Source organism: Eptesicus fuscus, chromosome 15 (genome assembly GCF_027574615.1).
Source record: "Eptesicus fuscus isolate TK198812 chromosome 15, DD_ASM_mEF_20220401, whole genome shotgun sequence".
Classification (NCBI taxonomy): Eukaryota; Metazoa; Chordata; class Mammalia; order Chiroptera; family Vespertilionidae; genus Eptesicus; species Eptesicus fuscus.
In genome coordinates this window covers 22,420,805-22,439,187 of record NC_072487.1, presented here as the reverse complement: position 1 = coordinate 22,439,187, position 18,383 = coordinate 22,420,805, and the positions used below count along the sequence as shown (strand labels likewise).

At 36.8% G+C, this 18,383-nt stretch overlaps 1 protein-coding gene across 2 annotated transcripts in view; it reads right to left on the bottom strand.

The window, feature by feature from the left end:
• The window catches only part of ZDHHC21 (zinc finger DHHC-type palmitoyltransferase 21), a 59,051-nt gene extending 42,738 nt beyond the window's left edge, over nt 1-16,313 (bottom strand). The window contains exons 1-4 of one of the 2 annotated variants that reach the window (XM_054727300.1): nt 16,009-16,313; nt 9,489-9,620; nt 3,191-3,388; nt 1,817-1,915 (exon numbers count right to left, since the gene is read on the bottom strand). In XM_054727300.1, coding sequence (XP_054583275.1) covers nt 1,817-1,915; nt 3,191-3,344 — 253 coding nt within the window. In that variant the 5' untranslated portion in view covers nt 3,345-3,388; nt 9,489-9,620; nt 16,009-16,313. Of the gene's footprint in view, nt 1-1,816; nt 1,916-3,190; nt 3,389-9,488; nt 9,621-16,008 lie in introns of those variants that run through there. The other variant, XM_054727301.1, reaches the window with a different exon arrangement.
• Nucleotides 16,314-18,383: the final 2,070 nt, after the last annotated feature.

Here is an 18,383-nt window from a genome sequence, read left to right as displayed (position 1 = left end):
TCTAAAAAGCAATTAAAAAAGCATATCCTCATGTGAGGATCAAAAATAAAAATTTAAAATAGAAAAACAATATAAGCCTTGGCTGGTGTGTCCAATGGTTAGAGCACCGGCCACACACCTAAGAGTCATGGGTTCGATTTCTGGTCAAGGGCACATACCTGGATTGCAGGTGTGATCCCTGGCCCCAGTTGGGTGCATGCAGGAGGCAACCAACTGAAGTATTTCTCTGACATCAATGTTTCTCTCTCTTCCCCGCCCCTTTCATTCTATCTAAATATCAATAGAGAAAATATCCTCAAGTGATAACAAAAATAATAATAATAATAAAATAAAAATAAAACAATATAAGAGGGAGGAAAAAGGCAAAGCTATGAGTGAATACATGATCCTCAGCATTAACAGCGTGGGTTAAATTTCAAGGAACAATATTAGACAAATTTAAAACATGATATATTTTTTAAAACTTAGAAGGAAGATTTTGTTCTCTAACCATGTGTCAAAAAGTAGCTCTAGTGATGACAAAAAACACTAAAGTCAAAAATTACTAGTTAAGAAAGAGCTTGATGATGAAATGTTCTAAGACTGATTGTGGTGACAGTTGCATAACTCTTTAAATATACTAAAAGCCACTAAAGTGTATAATTTAAATGGATAAATTATACTGAATATGAATTTTACTCAATAAAGCTATTTTAAAAAGTTAAAAGATTGAATAAAATCATGAAATTTGAAAGTGACAAAAGTAATATTTCTATATTTCAGACATGTGTGAATAATTTGAATAATATAAAAAGACTTTTAATTATTTAACTTGACTATTTTATCTGCATGCCTAAAAGCTTGTAAAATCAAATTCTGGGGCCTAGATAGTGTTGCTCAGTGGTTGAGCATCGACCTTTGAACCAGGAGGTCACAATTTTTTTAATCTGTATTTAAAGTCATAGTAAAAGCTGGTGGAGCAAGGATCTGTGCCTCAAATCTGTTCTGTAATATTCTGCCATGTGACCTATAAAGCATAATCTATGCTCCTGATCACGCAGTCTCCCTACCTCATACAATTACCCTGAAGATTATATGACATGAGATAGATAAAGAGATTTTGAAAACATTAAAATATGATAAATTAACATATTTTTTTTGATTGGACAAAAAGGAAATCTTCTGAGCTTAGGGAAGAAAAATAGGCCAAATGTCAATGGGACCAGATATAAGGCAGATATCCAAATAGTCAGCAAGATGGTGTCCTCCGTTGCTACAGTCTATAAGCTAAAGGTAATAAAGTGGTTTCGTGATTCAATTAGGCCCACAGATATTAATCTGCTTGGTATTCATTTAAAAACAATTTTTTAAAATTTTTAACTAGTTGCCAATATTTTTTTAAATCATGAAATTTCTCATAAAAATTATTATTAAGTAAAAATGTAATTTCTCAAATAATTACATACCACTCAACAAATATATTTACCCAGTGTTTACTAAGCGACAGAGACTGTTCCAGGCACTGAGGATACAGCACTGAACAAATGAAGAAAACGAAACGACAAATCTTCACCCTCACCGAGGTCATACAGACCTAGGGTGGGAGGACAGGCAAACCAATACACAAACTGAAAGAGACAGCCAAGGAGTGGGGGCATGAGGAGTAGGCTGGGATTTGCAATTTTACATAGAGAACTCTAGAAAGGAAACATCTGAGAAAAAACTTGAAAGTTGTAATAGATGTCATGCATAACTAATGCATACTAAAGCAATAAATACATTAATAAAAAGAGTAATTCTGGAATAGTAAAACTGATAAATCTAAAGAGTGCCATACCTCCATGTGGGATCTTAGGGTTCTCAGGGAGTCTTCCTGGATCAGTTACTGAGGCCCTTACTAAGGCAACCAGACAAAATATGGCAATGCCATAGAATACTAGAAGGAAAGGGAAAAGGGAAGGGAAAGGGTAGGAGAAGGGCAAAGGGAAAGGGAAGGGAAGAAAGAAAATTAGTCACTTACCCTTAGAAACATTTTTATCAACAAGCATATTTAAAGTTTAACTGCATATTTTAATTAATACCATCCAGATAAATAATTTTCAAAAGATAGAAAAATTAAATGATTAATTCACTTGGTTCATCAAATAATACTGTCAAGAGGACTACCTTAAGTATACCACTTTTAAATGTTACTTTGCATAATAACCAACAAACTTGTTGTAAATCCTATTCTTTATTAATAGAGATTCCCAATAAGCAATGGTATAAATGAATGGGTTCCCTATTAAGTACATGTACTATATTTGAAAAAAATTAAAGCAGCATTTTTAAGCCTATCCTACAATTAAACTTTTTCATTAATTCTTAACTGGCTATCTTCAAAATTACTTTGAGTTAGTGATGTTCAATTGTTCCTTTCAATAGATTTTAAGATATTTCATTTGAAAATAAAGAATCTAGAAACTTTTTTAAAATGAAAAACTAGATAAAGTAACAGTAAGAGAAAAAAGATTCATTCATCATAATTCAACCTTTTAAATGAAAAAAAAACATGGGCATTTTTTGAGGGTGGGGTGGAGGAGTGGGCATTGCACCTGTAATAGGAAATTGAGTTCAAGTGTTAACTACAGGGCTGACTGCATGGCACTGGTCAATTTTATCATTTATGTATCAGAAACCATATTTCTCACAGCTCTTGTGAGGTCAAAATGACATAATGTATATGGAAACTGTAAATGCATGTATATGTAAAATATGTCATTTCAAATTTAATCATAAGCAAGCCATCATCAATGAACTATAGCAGAAAATAATTATGTAGAAGTTCAAAGTGTTATAATGAACATTTGTATCACAAAAATCTTAATTCTCATTAATGTATACCATCTTCATTCTTAAACTCTTTATACATTTGCAGTAAGTACATAACAGAAATATTAAAAATACACAAATTGACACAATTGTATCTTTTTTTTTAAATAAAATGATCTTTATATATTTTGTAGAGTTCGATATCTAACCTATTTATCTAACCCTGCAAAATAGTATATAAAGGACATTATTTTTTAAAATTTCCATAATTCAGTAAATAACTTAGTATTAATAGCACTAATATTAAAAGGAAGATTAATATAGTAGCACTATATTCTAAAAACATTCACAATGAAGAAAATCTTTAATTATATAAAGAAATAAAGACCTAGAAACTTACTTATTATTAATATGCCTGGAATATGTCCTTCTTCATAGTGAGGAAAGAGGACAATTTTGGGAATTATAACAATATTGTATAACCAGACAAAGACAATCAAACCCATGCAGCACCAACCATGTGGGTCAACAACAAAGTGAATCCGGAGACCCATTTTGCAGTCCTACAACTGCCTGCCAACCCACAGGAAAGACAATCCTACGGAGAGAGAAAGAAGAAAAAAGTTACTTACTAGTTAGTATATAGAAAAAAGTATTTGACTAAAACAAAATTACCTTACTGGCAACTATAACGTAATACTTGTTGACTTTTCTTTATATATTTTTGACAAAATAAAATACTTTAGAAAAGAAAAAAAAGTTTCAGGATATTCAAATTTCACCATAAGCCTCAAATAATTTAATTTTGATTTTGTTTATGAATTGCTATCATGGAATATAAATTGGCACTACCTTCTGAAGTTAAATACAAGTCTGTCCTTAACCCAGAAATTCCATGTGTAAACCCAAAAGAAATGAGTACACATATCCACCAAAAGATATATATATTATAATTTTTAGTAGTTTTAATCATAAGACTAACTGATGGTCATCCAAGTCAAAATAGCAGTAATTTTGTGGTGGGAAGGGTGTTTAACTGGAGAGGAACATAAGGGAACCTTAGAGGGGTTAGAAATGTTCTCTCTCTTGACCTGGGTAGGTTACATGGGTATATACATATGTAAAAATTCACTGAGCTGTCCACCTAAGATTTGTGCAATTTAGTTTAATTTAAAACCATAGTAAAATGCTTATAAATCATTTTGAAAAATTATAATAAAAACTGAAAAGCAATTACAAATTGCCAAAATAATTAAATTTGTTGAATGAAGACCAATTAATCTTATTACTATCAAGGCTTTTTTCAGTTGAGTGTTAATAAAATAATGAGCCTCTTAACGTTAAGATACTTCTATACCTATGTTAAAAAAAAAAGAAAATGACTTTAAAAATCCATTCTTTGGATGAAACTTACAAGCTTAAACAAATTATAATATAAAATACAATGACATAATACATTAATATACTACGATGATATTTCGAAAACCAGAATCAACTGAGATTTTTAAAAATACTATTCTCAGACCCTAATCCAAATCTATTGAATCATAATTCTTTACAAAGTAAAGCTCAAAAACCAACAAAATGTTAAAAATGTTCCCCAATTGTATATGACACAGCTGAGTGATATCAAGGAGCCACTAATTCAGGAGCTTCACTAAGACTTTACTGATACAGCAATGAGTTAACTCAGTTCAACAAATATTCATTGAGCCTCCACTATACAGCAGTTACCTGTGTAGACACAGTAATGAATAAGACATGGTCTTTGCTTAAAGCAATTAACAATCTAATGGGGAAGAGAGTCATAAAATGGTTTTAATATAATATGGTAAGTTCCAGAGATGCGGACAAATTGTTACTAGAGGCACAAAAGACGAGGACTAATTAAATCAGGGCAAGACTTCCTATAGGGGATGAAACCTGAGTTCAGTATTAAAAGATGAGTAAGTTATTCAAGTAAAGCAAAGTGACAATACTGTAAACAGAAGGAAGAGCAAGAGGTATACAAGGGTAAAAGTTGTAGGAGGTATTACAAATTGCCATCATAAATCACAAATCTTGCCCTGACCGGTTTGGCTCAGTGGATAGAGCGTCGGCCTGCGGACTCAAGGGTCCCAGGTTCAATTCCGGTCAAGGGCATGTACCTTGGTTGCGGGCACATCCCCAGTGGGAGGTGTGCAGGAGGCAGCTGATCCATGTTTCTCTCTCATCGATGTTTCTGACTCTCTATCCCTCTCCCTTCCTCTCTGTAAGAAATCAATAAAATATATTTAAAAAAATAAAATAAATCACACATCTTTCAGTGGAGAGAGAGTCAGTGGTGAGAAGGTGCTATATCAAGATGCCATGTTAAAATATTAAGAGTTCATTCCTGGAAGGTGTGGCTCAGTTGGTCATCCTGATCAGGGCACAAGGCCGGGTTTCGCAGATCCCCAATAGAGGGTATGCAGCAGGCAGCCGATCTTTGTTTCTCTCTCGTATAGATGTCTCCGTCTCTGTCTCTCTCCCTCCCTCCCTTCCCTTCCTCTCCCTCTCTAAAGCCAATAAAAACATATTTTTAAAAAAAAAAGAATATTAAAACGTCATTCTGAGGCACTGGAAAGCTATTGAAGCAGGGAGTTAACATTATGAGATTTATACATTAAAATAAATTATTGACACTCTGGTGAGGAAGATGAAAGATCAGTTGGAGAAGAAATCAATTGAAGAAATAGTTAGAATCAAACCAGTAATTTTACTAACTGACTGGATATTAGGGGTCACAGGGGAAAAAGTCAAGGATGACTCCCAGGTTTTCAGTTTATATCCCAGACTACTTAATTCTTAGAATAATTTATCATCAGTTGAAGAGCCTCAGGGTACCAACTCTTAGAGGCCTTGACAATGTTCTTTAAAGCTACCAGAAGAAGAAAAAAAGATTAAGGATTACTTAATTTTAAAAGGACAACCCTATGCTATCATTCCTAGAAGCTACAAATATCAGGGCAGCGAAAAATAAGATGGGAACTCAAATGCACCACCACTCAACTGATGAAATCAGATATGGTCTAAATTAATCCTTATATATGAAATCTAAAACATGAATAACGCCTAGGTCAGTGATGGCGAACCTATGACACGCGTGTCAGCACTGACACGCGTAGCCATTTCTGATGACACGCGGCCGCATGCCGAGGATGAAACATTTGCTGCTCCTGAGGATGAAACATTTGCGACTAGAGTCTTGGAGTTAGTTTTTTCCTCAAAGTGACACACTACCCGAGTTATGCTCAGTTTTTTGGCGAAGTTTGACACACCAAGCTCAAAAGGTTGCCCATCACTGGCATAGGTCTTTAAAAAAGTAAAAGTTGAACTTCAATACCTTTTAATTAGAAAATTAAAATACCTATCAGTATCCTTTAAGCGTGAAAAGTCAGAGAGGATAAAACATGCTATTTAACTTACTAGGTATCATTTTAAAAACTAAATATGCTCAAATAAAAATGATAAGCTATCTACCAAAGCTAAAAAGAGAAACACTAAAAAAAGTTTACATTTACAGTCTTGCCAACCATCGAGTGCTAAAAGAAATGACAGAAGGCTCTGTCTCTCAACACATTCAATATTATTAACTTCGTGTAACTTCTCTAAATATTTCAGTTCCATTCAGGACTAAACAACAAATTATGAATTACAATAATTATACAGATCAGAGTAATTTAATAACTTATTTCCAGATTTATTAATATTAGAAACAGAAGAGCAAACAAGCCAGCAAAACAAGTAGCAAAATTATATAATACTCATTAATTTTTTTAACTTTATTTTTATTCTCCTCTACCAGAGAACAAATTTTTTATCACTAGAAAAGAGAGATTCCTCACAACAGAAAATATTAGATAGTGAAAAGTAGTATAGTTACAATATATCTACTTTCCTGGATGTAAATATATAGGTAGCAAACTCTAAAAGAACAAGCATGCTCGAGGAAAAGTGAGCAAAAGATAAAAAAATAAAATAGTAAACAAATATGTTGAATATTTTTTAAATACCTGATTAGTGAAAATTAGTGCCACATAACCATTACAACTGGATTGTAGAGAAGAAAACAGTAGTCTCCCAAGAGCTCCAAATCAAATTACACCCAGAAACACTTAACTGGTAGAGTTGCAGGATCACTCCACTCAGTTAATGACAACTAGGCGTGGCTTATGACTGAACAGAAACTATTACACATCCTGAGCAACAACCGAACTGACAATGCTGCTACTCCGATGGCATTTGTAAAATACTTTCATTAGCCTAAGATCCCAACATATTAATTTGTATATTAAATGATGAGCTTATAACTAAACTTTGATGTAACTAGTGGACATACTGGTACTTCAACATTTTTAAAGATTGCTATCTGGTAACTAAATATACTTGAGTGCTGTGTCTACATAATTAATGATGTAAATTACTACAGCACAAACTTTTTTTCGAGAAACTATAATTCAACTCTAATAAACTGGACTGCATAAATATTTACAATGTTCAAACTATTCTGGTAGGAAACCACCTTTCCTTTTTTGCCTTTTCAGATTTTAGAAAATGATAAAAGTTAGCCAACATAATTTACAAGAAATATAGTCAAACATATCTGTCTAAACTTACAGGTTTAGCCAACTCTCCACATCAGCCAGTGGTCTTATTACTGTTCCATGAATATGGAGAATGTATTCCATCTCCCATTTCTCCTATCTGAAATGTTCTTACCATTTTGCTTACTCTAAATTCAACTCATACTTCAAGGTCAATTTGAATCTCACTCTCCATATAAAAATTTTCCTGGTACCTCAGTTCACAGTGATTTCTCTTTCTCTTCTATTTCAAATAAAAAGCAAAACCAGTAGAACAAAACTGCAAGTGGTTTTATAATTTTGGAATGAGGTAGGCCTTCACAAAGGAGACCCATAAGCCAAGTTTGACCACATAAAGGAAAAAGTTCTGAAGCCAAAGACACACCAAAAATGAAGTTAAACGACAATGCATCCCTGGAAAATAATAACATATGACTAATAAGCATACAAAATAAATACTTAGCGAGGCAAATCACAGAAGAAAAACGCAATGGCAAATCACTAGTGATTAGGAAAATGTGAAATAACTAGGCATATTTTTCATCTTTGGTACTGACAAATTTTAGAAAGACAGATGACATCCAATGTTGAGAGGACAGAGAGAAAAGGACACACTGGTAGCATGTAAACTGATACAATCATTTGGAGGGCAATTTGGCAGTAAATGCCAAACTCTTTAACCCAGCAGTTTTATTTCTAGTAATACCTAAAAAATACTCATTAGAGTGTACCGGTCTGTGCAAGGATGTTCTATACAGCACTTTTTTAATCATAATAGTATGGCACAACCTAAATGTCCATGTAGAGGAAGAGGAATGAGTAAATAAATTATAACATCCATAGTGTAAACTATTTCCAAGTCACTACAAATTTAAAAGGGAAAAAATGAGGTAGCTCTAAATCTCCATATGGCTACTCACATATAATGTTGAGTTACATAGGCAAAGTCTATGGGGGCGGGGCTTGTCTTAGTGGTTTCCTGAAGAGAGACCAGAAAAAATATAGACTAGGAAAGAGCATAGGGAACTTTTGTGGCACTGATAAAGATCTCTATCTTGATATAACTTTGAGATACACAGGTCATGAACTGTCAAAACTCAGCAAATACACACTGAAGAGTGTTGAATTTCATGGTATGTAAATTTACCTTTTAAAAAATCCTGTAAAACAACATTGAACTCTAGTTAATAATATGTTTGCTGAAGTATTGGGGAGAGAGGGAAGAAAGGGAGGAAGTGTACTGATAGCTACAATTTACTTTGAACAGGATCCAAAAAAATTAAAGTAGATTGCTAGATGGACAGAGGGATGGATGAGTATATGATGAAGTTCAGTAAAATATTAGTTGTGAATGCAGGTGATGGGTATTCAGATGTTACACTATAATTCTTTCAACTCTCCTGTTAAATTTTTTTTATAATTAAATGTTGAAGGAGAAAGCAAGTTATAGAAAATTGTGTACAACATGATTCTGTTAGAAGCAAAGTATATGTATGAGTAAATTCTGTACATGGATCAGAAAAAAAGTGTGAAAGAGAACACACCTCCAAAACTGTGAACAGTGGCTATCACTGGGCTGAGGAAGGACTGAGCAATGAGAAGGAAGGGTTTCACGTTTCGTGTATGTATTCTGTGTTCTCCTAAGTTTACTGGTAAACATAGGTACTTCTAAATTCTTTTCAACCAACTGAAAAATAAAGGTAGCCCACAGTCTTACAAACAAAATGTTTAAATTAAGCCTCTCTTTATCATTATGTAATCCCCTTATCTTAAATGCTTTTAAAATTAATATTTTAAAAAATGCAATGCAGAAGCACCAGGTGGAAAGCCATGTAAGATTTATAATCCTGAAAGATGTTTCTGAAACTTGTATTACTTAACAGATTATTTTTCTCTATGGAAAAGCCTAGACATTTTCTTATCCTCTAAAAAAATGTTTAGTTAAAATTTAATGTGAATAATTTTAAATAAACATAAGAAAACTACTTTTTTTGCAAATGAGCAATTATTAAATGTATCTAAATATAAGCATTAAGGATACAATGCCACATAATTCAGAAACATATTCCCATGCAAAATTAAATGCAGACTTACCACTTGCAAATTCACTGTGATGTGTTGTAATTTTTCTGGTACTTGCATTTAGAGGTTTTATCTTGATTCATTCTTTTTTTTTTCACATGCCAACAAATGGATCTCTCTTCAATAATAGTTCTCCATAATAATCTATTAATGATTTAACAAATAATTATCTCTCACAAAGATAAAAACTGTAAGCAGCTAAATAATCTGAGAAAATGCCAATTACAAAATTTTAAATTAGTAAGATGATCCTGTGCTTTCAGATCCCACACCATCCCCCCAAAATGTGCATTTGATTACCATTGTACATGAAAGTTCTTTTTTTTTTAAACCACTCAGTTCCCATAAAATCAAATCAGCATTATGTGTACAGCATTTGGGCTTCATCAAGCTTCCTGACCACAAATCACAAAATGACAATCGATTCTGAGATCACTGATGAGACAAAATGCAATGTAATGTCTATCATAATGTGAGGCTAAAACTATGTAATCACAATTGATAAACATAAAATTAAGAGTTTAAAATAGAAGCAAGTTTTAGTTTAAAATGTTGTAAGGAAAGAAGTTATCCTCCTGTAATAAAACCATTAAGAGAAGCAATCATAAAAGTTAGTTTCTACAATTCAAGCTTAAATAATAATACTGTAAAGAGTTCTCGATAACACATACTGATTCAATATTTCATTAATTTAATCAACATCCACTGACTATATATGTGCTTTGGCACTGGATATAAATATAATAGAGAAGCCCCTATCCTCGGTGGAGAAAGACAGTAAACAGACAAGACCAATACCAGGTAAGACAAGGTAAGACAGAGGGGCAGGGGAAAGAGCATCTCATACAGGAAGGATGTTGTTTCAGGGCACTTTTTTCACTTACGTGAACATTTACAAGTGTACCAGGTTGTAATACAAAATGTATTTCTCATGGTAAACTGCCATCAGGAAAAGGTTTCTGGAGAGAGTGAAATCTGTGAATTAGCTAAAGGAAGAATGGAGACTCGTCTGAACTAGGGAATAAGCAAAGGTATAAAGGCAGGCAAAGAAAATCCAATTAAGCTGAAATGACAAGAGTCACTGCATATGGAAGAATGGGATAAAACATATCTATCCTTTTGACCACAATCAACTCCAAAAAATATATTTCATAATGTTACTAGTACACACAAATACGTGAGATATGTAAATATATATTTGAAATATATATCTGGAAAAGTTTAATGACATGATTACCCTTACTAGATGTGATGCACTATGACATTATTTCATGTCTTACAAGCAGAGAATGATCCAAAAGTGAAAAACACCGCTAAACCATGCCAATGAGTTTGGATTTCACCCTGAACACAGTGGAAACCACGGAAGGGTTTTTAGAAGAATGCCCTGATGAACTCGCATTTTGGAAAGAAGAGCAACACCTTGAAGTATGGACGTAAGCGGGTGGATAAGGCTCCAAGACTGACCAAGTGAAATAAGACAGGTTTACCGGTTACCCACATGAGAAATTAGGGCACCTGGTAAACCACCCAAAAGTCGTAACTTATAAGAGAAGTGGGGAGGGGTGGGGAGAGGAAGGAAAAGTAAGATAGCAGGCATGTTGGAAAAGGGCAATTAAGAACTTAATGAGGAAAACTTATAGGAGTTGGTGAACAAGTGGAAGCAAAGAGCACGTGCCAGGATGGTTCCCAGTGTTTGGCTTAGGGATTAAGTGAATGGTGGTACCATTCTCTGAGACAGGAAATAAAGGACAAGTTATGAATTTGTTAAGCATACTGCTTATCAGAGCAATGAGAAACTATTACATACTGAGAATATAAAAAATACATAAAAATCATTATCATTACATTTCCATTCCCCTTAGATACTTATGAAAAAAGAACTATTTTCTCCCAGGGCCAATTTTTCTATGGTCCATGATTGCTAGATTGTCAAAGGTCATTTATTTCTGCTCTAACTTTCTAAGCTAAGTTAAAGTGGCCTCCTGGGCTGCACCTTTGTTTCTTAGAGACAAAATACGGAATGAGACAGTAAAGGAGCTGCTGCTCTAATGGAAAATGGGTGAGTTCATTTTCTAGACACAAATCTCAAGCAGAATTAAATGTGGTACATCAAAATGTCCTGAAACATGGCCAAGGTCAACAATGCTGTGAAGACTATGACTCCATGGTGGCTGCCCAATGTTTCAGCACAGCAGTTTCTGTCAGTAACATTAGGAAATAGCACAGGTCAACCATCCATGAGTCAAATCCCAGTCACTCACTGGCTTAAAATCAAGAAAAAATCCAACTTTATACTTATAGTTGTTAGAGCTACACTGCAGCTAATGTATCCAAAATGACTTGAACATTTCATCTAGTTCAACAACATCACCACCATTGTGGAATCAAATCTCCTCTACGTGGTATAAAAGCAATGTTAGTCTTAAGAATTCAAGCCGAAACCGGTTTGGCTCAATGGATAGAGCGTCGGTCTGCGGACTGAAAGGTCCCAGGTTCGATTCCGGTCAAGGGCATGTACATTGGCTGCGGGCACATCCCTGGTAGGGGGTGTGCAGGAGGCAGCTGGTCGATGATTCTCTCTCATCGATGTTTCTAGCTCTCTATCCCTCTCCCTTCCTCTCTGTAAAAAATCAATAAAATATATTTAAAAAAAAAAAATAATTCAAGAAATTTTTGAGATAACAAAGAATATTCCAAACTCTCATAACTATACAATGTAATTAAATTTGTAACATTGCTAGGTCTAAAAGAATACAATCAACAAGTTATAGGACATACCAGAAAGAAAAAAATTTACCCACAGGGACAAAAGAAAAAAAAAAGAAAAAAAAATATATATATATATAATTGCAGCTTAAAATAAAATTTAAAAACGAAGTTACAACTATATAACTTTAAGCATAAATTTATAAAACTATTTTACTTCTGATTTTATCTACTTTGAAAATTGGTCAAGTTAAATAATTCTACTTAAAGGATCAAGTATAACTATCCTTAATAATTAGCCAATGAGGTATTCATTTTTTTAAAAACCACATTGGTATTCAACTTATTTCAATAGAATAGGAAATTAATTTTGTATAAATATTAAAGAGAGCCACATTCCAATTATGACATAGCCTCTTATTAGCTCTCCAAGCTTCAGTTTCTTTTCAGAATTCAGTTAACCATCTGTAAAATGGTAATAAAAATATTAACTCACAGGGTAATTGTGGTGATTAAATGAGAAACTACAAATGATAAGCACCTCCAAAAATGAGGAAGGGAAACTTAAAGATGAGTTCTACTTCTAGTCTTACAAACTCCAGAATGAAAAATGATTCTGGTTCCCCATCTTTAAAGTGGTGGTGCAACTTAACCATATGGCAGCTACCTACTTCCTCTAACACTGAAGTCTGAGAACCACTGGTCAGAGATGAAAAACCTCAGATGGTACAGCCTTTCAGCTAATATCATACCATAAGCATGTAGGGAGGTTGCATTCCACATGTTGGCATGAGGTCTCTTCAAGCATAAAACCAAAAACAGAGATGTGATCTAAAATAGGGAGACTGAACTGAAGCCTGTAAACTAATTCTATTTCAGTAAAAGCAGAAGGACAGGTGAGTTATAGAATGAAGCATGGGAGAAAAGCAGGACACAATTTTCGAAGATAATGAAAAATGCATAATTAAAGAATCCTGATTCAATTGCTGAGTTCTCCAGGAAGACTTTGTGAAAATGTGAGCAGTGCTACTTCATGTCTATGAAGATGGGCTTTTTAAACTAGGGCTAACTCAATTTACCAATGATTCTTAACCAAAAAGTTACTATTGTGACGATAAGCAAGACTGGTGTTTTTCCACTCTTGTGTTTCACCTATATTTTTTACTGATTCAAAAGCAGTTCAAACATTTTCAACTTAAGAGTTATTAATGTATCAAATTTATAGAAAATATTTCTTTATTAACTTTTGGTCGAGGATATGTTTGTATATTTTCAGAAAACAACTCCGAGACCATGTGAATTCCAGCAACAGAGAGGAATCGACAGGACTACTCCAGCCATGAAGACAGAAGAGAAGCAGTGGAGACGGAAGACGCTGACGTGGCCTTCCCATACTAGCAGTTAGCAGCTGTGCATCACTGCAGGTTGCCCAGGACCAAACCAGAGAGAGTCAGACCTGCATTACCACCATTTGTCCACCATCCAGAACTGAAATGTCAGTGCTGACATGTACACATAAGGAACTGTTGGACATTGAAATTGGTTCTCAAAAGAACTGTTGGCCCAGAAAGGAACTCACTACACACTGATTCATTTGCCTGTCACCATAACCATTATTGCTTGTCTCATTTTCGGTTCTTATAAGTGTATTTCTAATAGCACATGATCTCACACATCTAGGGGAAATAATGAACAACATAGACTGATGAACAAGAACAGACCCAGAAACAAGGAGGCATGGATCAGACTGTCGGGCCTCAGAGGGAGGGTAGGGGAGGGTGGGGGTAAAGGGGAGAGATCAACCAAAGGACTTGTGTGCAAACATATGAGCCTAACCAGCGGTTAAGGACAACAGGGGGGTGGGGGCATGTGTGGGGAGGAGGGTGGGATGGGAATGGAAGGATGAGGACAAATATGTGATACCTTAATCAATAAAGAAATTAAAAAAGAGTTATTAATGTACTGATTACTATATGATAAAATGCCATTTATATTTAGTGCATTTGAAAAGTTGAATCTAAGCCCTAATAGTTTACTAAATAAAAAGTCTTGATTCTTTAATATAAAAGTAAAACTGAACTTAGGGAACAACTTTCTGGTAATAAAAATAGCTTTTCCTCTGCCTTTCCCGATATGCCTGATAATACTGACACCACCACCACTGGCCTTCTAATCTGAAAAAGATTTTATTGGCTCACACTCAATTATAATGCCAGAATAAAAGGTCCATGGAGACATTACTAGACTTTTCAATTCACTTCTTCACTAATACATGGCACTGTTTTATCTATACTCTTTTTGAAAGTTCTGAATCAGTCCCCATCAATTAAAGAAATCAGGAAGTGGGCAAATAAGTAACACTTTTATGATTCACTGATTACTGCTTGTTTTAGAACCTACCTGTTGGGCTAATGGTTCCGTGCATGCATTTTAAAATGCTCAAACTTCTTTTACTGAATTAAACAATCCAGAGGTAGACAATGTATCACAGTTATCACCATTTTATTCAAAATATGCTCTATTTCATTTTACTCCAACTACAGCTTCTAAGGTGTGTTAAGCTTAACAGAAATCACAACCATTTGGAAGGGACCTTATATAATCCTGTTGCTTTACATCCAAAATGAGGAATTCTGGAAAAGCACTACACCAAACACTACTCCAAAAGTATGGAATTACACATTTTTTTACTTAAATTGGATATAATTTTACCAATACTTCTTCAAGGAAATGTTTTAAATGTACCTGTAACATGTCAAAGGGTCTCAAATTACTTACAAACATACATATGCCAAGTAAGAATGAAAAAGCGAATGAGCCTTACAGAATTTAGCCTGACTTCTTGGTTGTAGAGATGAGAAAACAACATGGGTCACTGCCCTACCCAGGACAGCATTGGGACTGAAACCTAGTTTCCCTTCCACAACACGAAATCTCATGCGGTTCTTCCTTTCTGATTGATTTCTCACATCATCTCATCTTCAAAAGTCTTTTTGCCATTAAGACATAATTAAGGCAAAATAAAGCACCTCTCTAGGTTTCATCTTTAAAATAAATAAAATCTGTAAAAGTTGGAAGAATTTAACTAGATATTACATCAAACGCATTTTATTCCTGGGATGGCACATACTACATTATTATTATTATTATTATTATTATTATTACTATTATTACCATCACAAGGAAGGTAGTGAATTTTTTTAAGCACACATATTAGCATACGAAGCTGAGGATCCATTTGACACGTTTTTAATTTACCCTTAATTAGCCTTAGTCCTCTTTACTTAAGACTAACTTTGCACTATGAATTATGACCCGCCCACAATGACCTTGATTTTTCCCCCCCCTCCTGGACTTTTATGGGCGACTATATTGCAATATTTTCAAGTAATAACCGGTCAAGTTCTCTCAGCCCTAGAGATACAGACATCCTCCACTGACTCACAAGGGATCATAAACCGTGACCCAAATATAGCTTGAGAAAAACCACAACTTTAAATGGACTCTCCAGTTAAAACCCAGACCTATTAAAGTGAATGGTAACAAGTGCAAACTGCTGCCATCCATAAGCCATTTCCTCCAAACCACTCTAGGATCCCGGGGAGGGAGGCGGGTCAATAAAGGAGTAAACTCTTTCTGCTCCAGCTGATCCTCCGCAGCCTGGCTGCACCCGCGACCTGGAAATGAATGAAAGGCTATGGCAGCCTACACCTGAGACCGGCGATCCCGGGTCCACAGGGGGGAACAAGTAGTTCATAAGCGAGAAACTCGGGGGAGAGATTCAATAAATTAAATAACAACAACAACAATAATAAAAACCTACCCAAATCCCCTGGACTAGAGCAGGAACCCTCACCAGCTACTGGGAGGAGCAGCGGGCGGGCGGGCGCAGCTCGGGCTGAAGATGCTCCAAGGAAGGCCGGGCCGGGCGAGCGGGGCGCCAGGACCCCCGGCTCCGCGGCGCGGGCGCAGGTGCGGGGAGCCGGGCGCGGCGGGAGCGCGCAGGTGAGGGCGGCGGCGCCCGGAGCAGGCGCGGAGGTCGGGGAAGGCGGGGGCGCGTCGGCCCCGCGCCCGCACACACTCACCGGCGCTGCCTGCTCTTCTCTCGCCGCCGGTGCGCGCGGGCGCCAGCGGCTCCTCCAGCTCCTCCTCCTCCTCCTCCTCTGGCGCCGCCGCCGCCCAGGCCGGGCCGCGCTCCTTTTCCGCTTCCGGGAGCCGGAGCGCCGGGCCGGTGGGGTAAGCCTCCGCCCTTCGCCCGCCGCCCGCCACGCCGCCGATGGAGCGGCTGCGGCCCGCGCCGTCCCCCTTCGCCCCGGGGGCCGCGATGGGAGCCGCCGAGGCCCGAAAGACCGCCAATCGCGCGCGCGCGCGGACCCAGGCCGCGAGCGGGCCGGACCTCCCATCACCTGGACACACCTGGGCGCCCCTGCCCTCCCCCTATGCCACCTTCCCAGCTCTGCCCAGGCCGCCTTCCGCTTTGTCCCCACACCCAGGGGGACAGGAGAGAGAGCCTTCCTTTAAGGATGGCATTTACCCTTTTTCTTTAAGGGGAGGTTGCTCAACCGGCCTCTCCCTTTAAGGCGCTCTGAATGTCCTGCAACCTCTTGCTTCAGAGTGCAGCCCGCAGCATCAGCATCCTGCGGGAACTTCTTAGCTGTGCAGTCTCAGGCCTGCTGAATCGGCATCTGCATTTTAACACCATCTCCTGGCCATTACTACGCGTGCACCTTAAAGACAGAAAAGCACTGGACTCTAGTTAAAGGTCTTGCCCACTGCGGACACTCTGTGGGACAGGAGCCAATGTTGCCCCAGCCATCCAAAATGTGTCCTATTGCTGTCAGCAGCCTAAATGGAGACCCAAACAAATTTTACTTAAGATCTCAGGATATATCCAAAAGTTGCCGGCTTTCCCATCCTGCAACCTAGGAAAAATAAATGGATTCAACAGCAAATAATCCACCTCCCAATCTAAATTGGTATCTTATCAAACACCAGGGGTACACTAAAACCTCCCCTCTCCTCCCTCAGCTCAACTGAACAGTACTTTGGGAAGGTTAAATATTTGCAATAATCCGGAGCTAAATATTTTTTTGTCTGCATGCCAGCGGAGATAACGTATGAATGGAAGAAATATTAACCTGCTGCATAAAATCTGAACTCCTTACAAGGATGGGATGTCGTCGAAAGCCCTTCACAAACGGGTTTCTACCTACCTCTCCAGTTCTAGCTCTAACTACTGACTTGGTTCATTTACCCATCGAGAATGCTCTCCATCTTCCACTCTGATGATCTTAATTCTATCCAAACTTAGGGATTAGCTCAAATCCTGCCAGCCCAGAGTTCTCTCTCACTACACTTATACACACTGTAGCTTATTTTGGGCCCTTACGTTACCTTGTATTGCTTGGTATTTTTAAATGTGTTATGGTCTAGTTTCTGAATGGATTACAAACACCTTGGGACCTTAAAGACCTAGTCAGTGGTTATCAAAGTGTGGCCCCCACATCAGCAACATAAACATCACCGGCGAACTTGTGAGAAGTTTCATATTCTCCAGCTCCATCCTACATCTACTGCATTAGAAACTTGGGGGTAAGCCCAGCTGTCGGTGTTTTAATAAGGCTTCCAAGTGATTCTAATGTTCACTCAAGTTTTAGAATTACTAACCTAGAATATTGTCTCTACCCCCACAGGAATTCAGTGGCAGGGTTTGATTTTGCTACAGGCAAGTTTTATTGCCTTTCAGATTAAGAAATAACCTGCTCAGTTCATGCATAATTAGTTGGAAAGCTGTGGCAATTGCTTTTGGAAGAATTATCTCTGATTTTCACTGTAGTAGGATGTTTCTTTGAAAATAAAGAAACACTACAGATAACTAGTCACTTTAGGGGAAAAGGAAATATATGGAGTTTTATCTCCTATGGTCAGGTAACTGAGTTGCATAATGTTGCTCCCTTAGCCAACCCTTGTGACAAACAGTAATTTGTGGCCAATGATCTCAACAGGTGCCAAAAGGAGAATTAGTGGACAGGCATGTGAATGCACAGGATAGTTGAAAGTGTACATATTTTTCATGCCTTTTTTTCCCCATGAGTTAATTTGTCTCTTTTCAGTCAAATCAATGCCACAGAGAATTTTCTTCAAAAGGCATGGAAAGAGAGAAGTAGCAAGAAAAAACACCCTGAAAATCATGAGCTT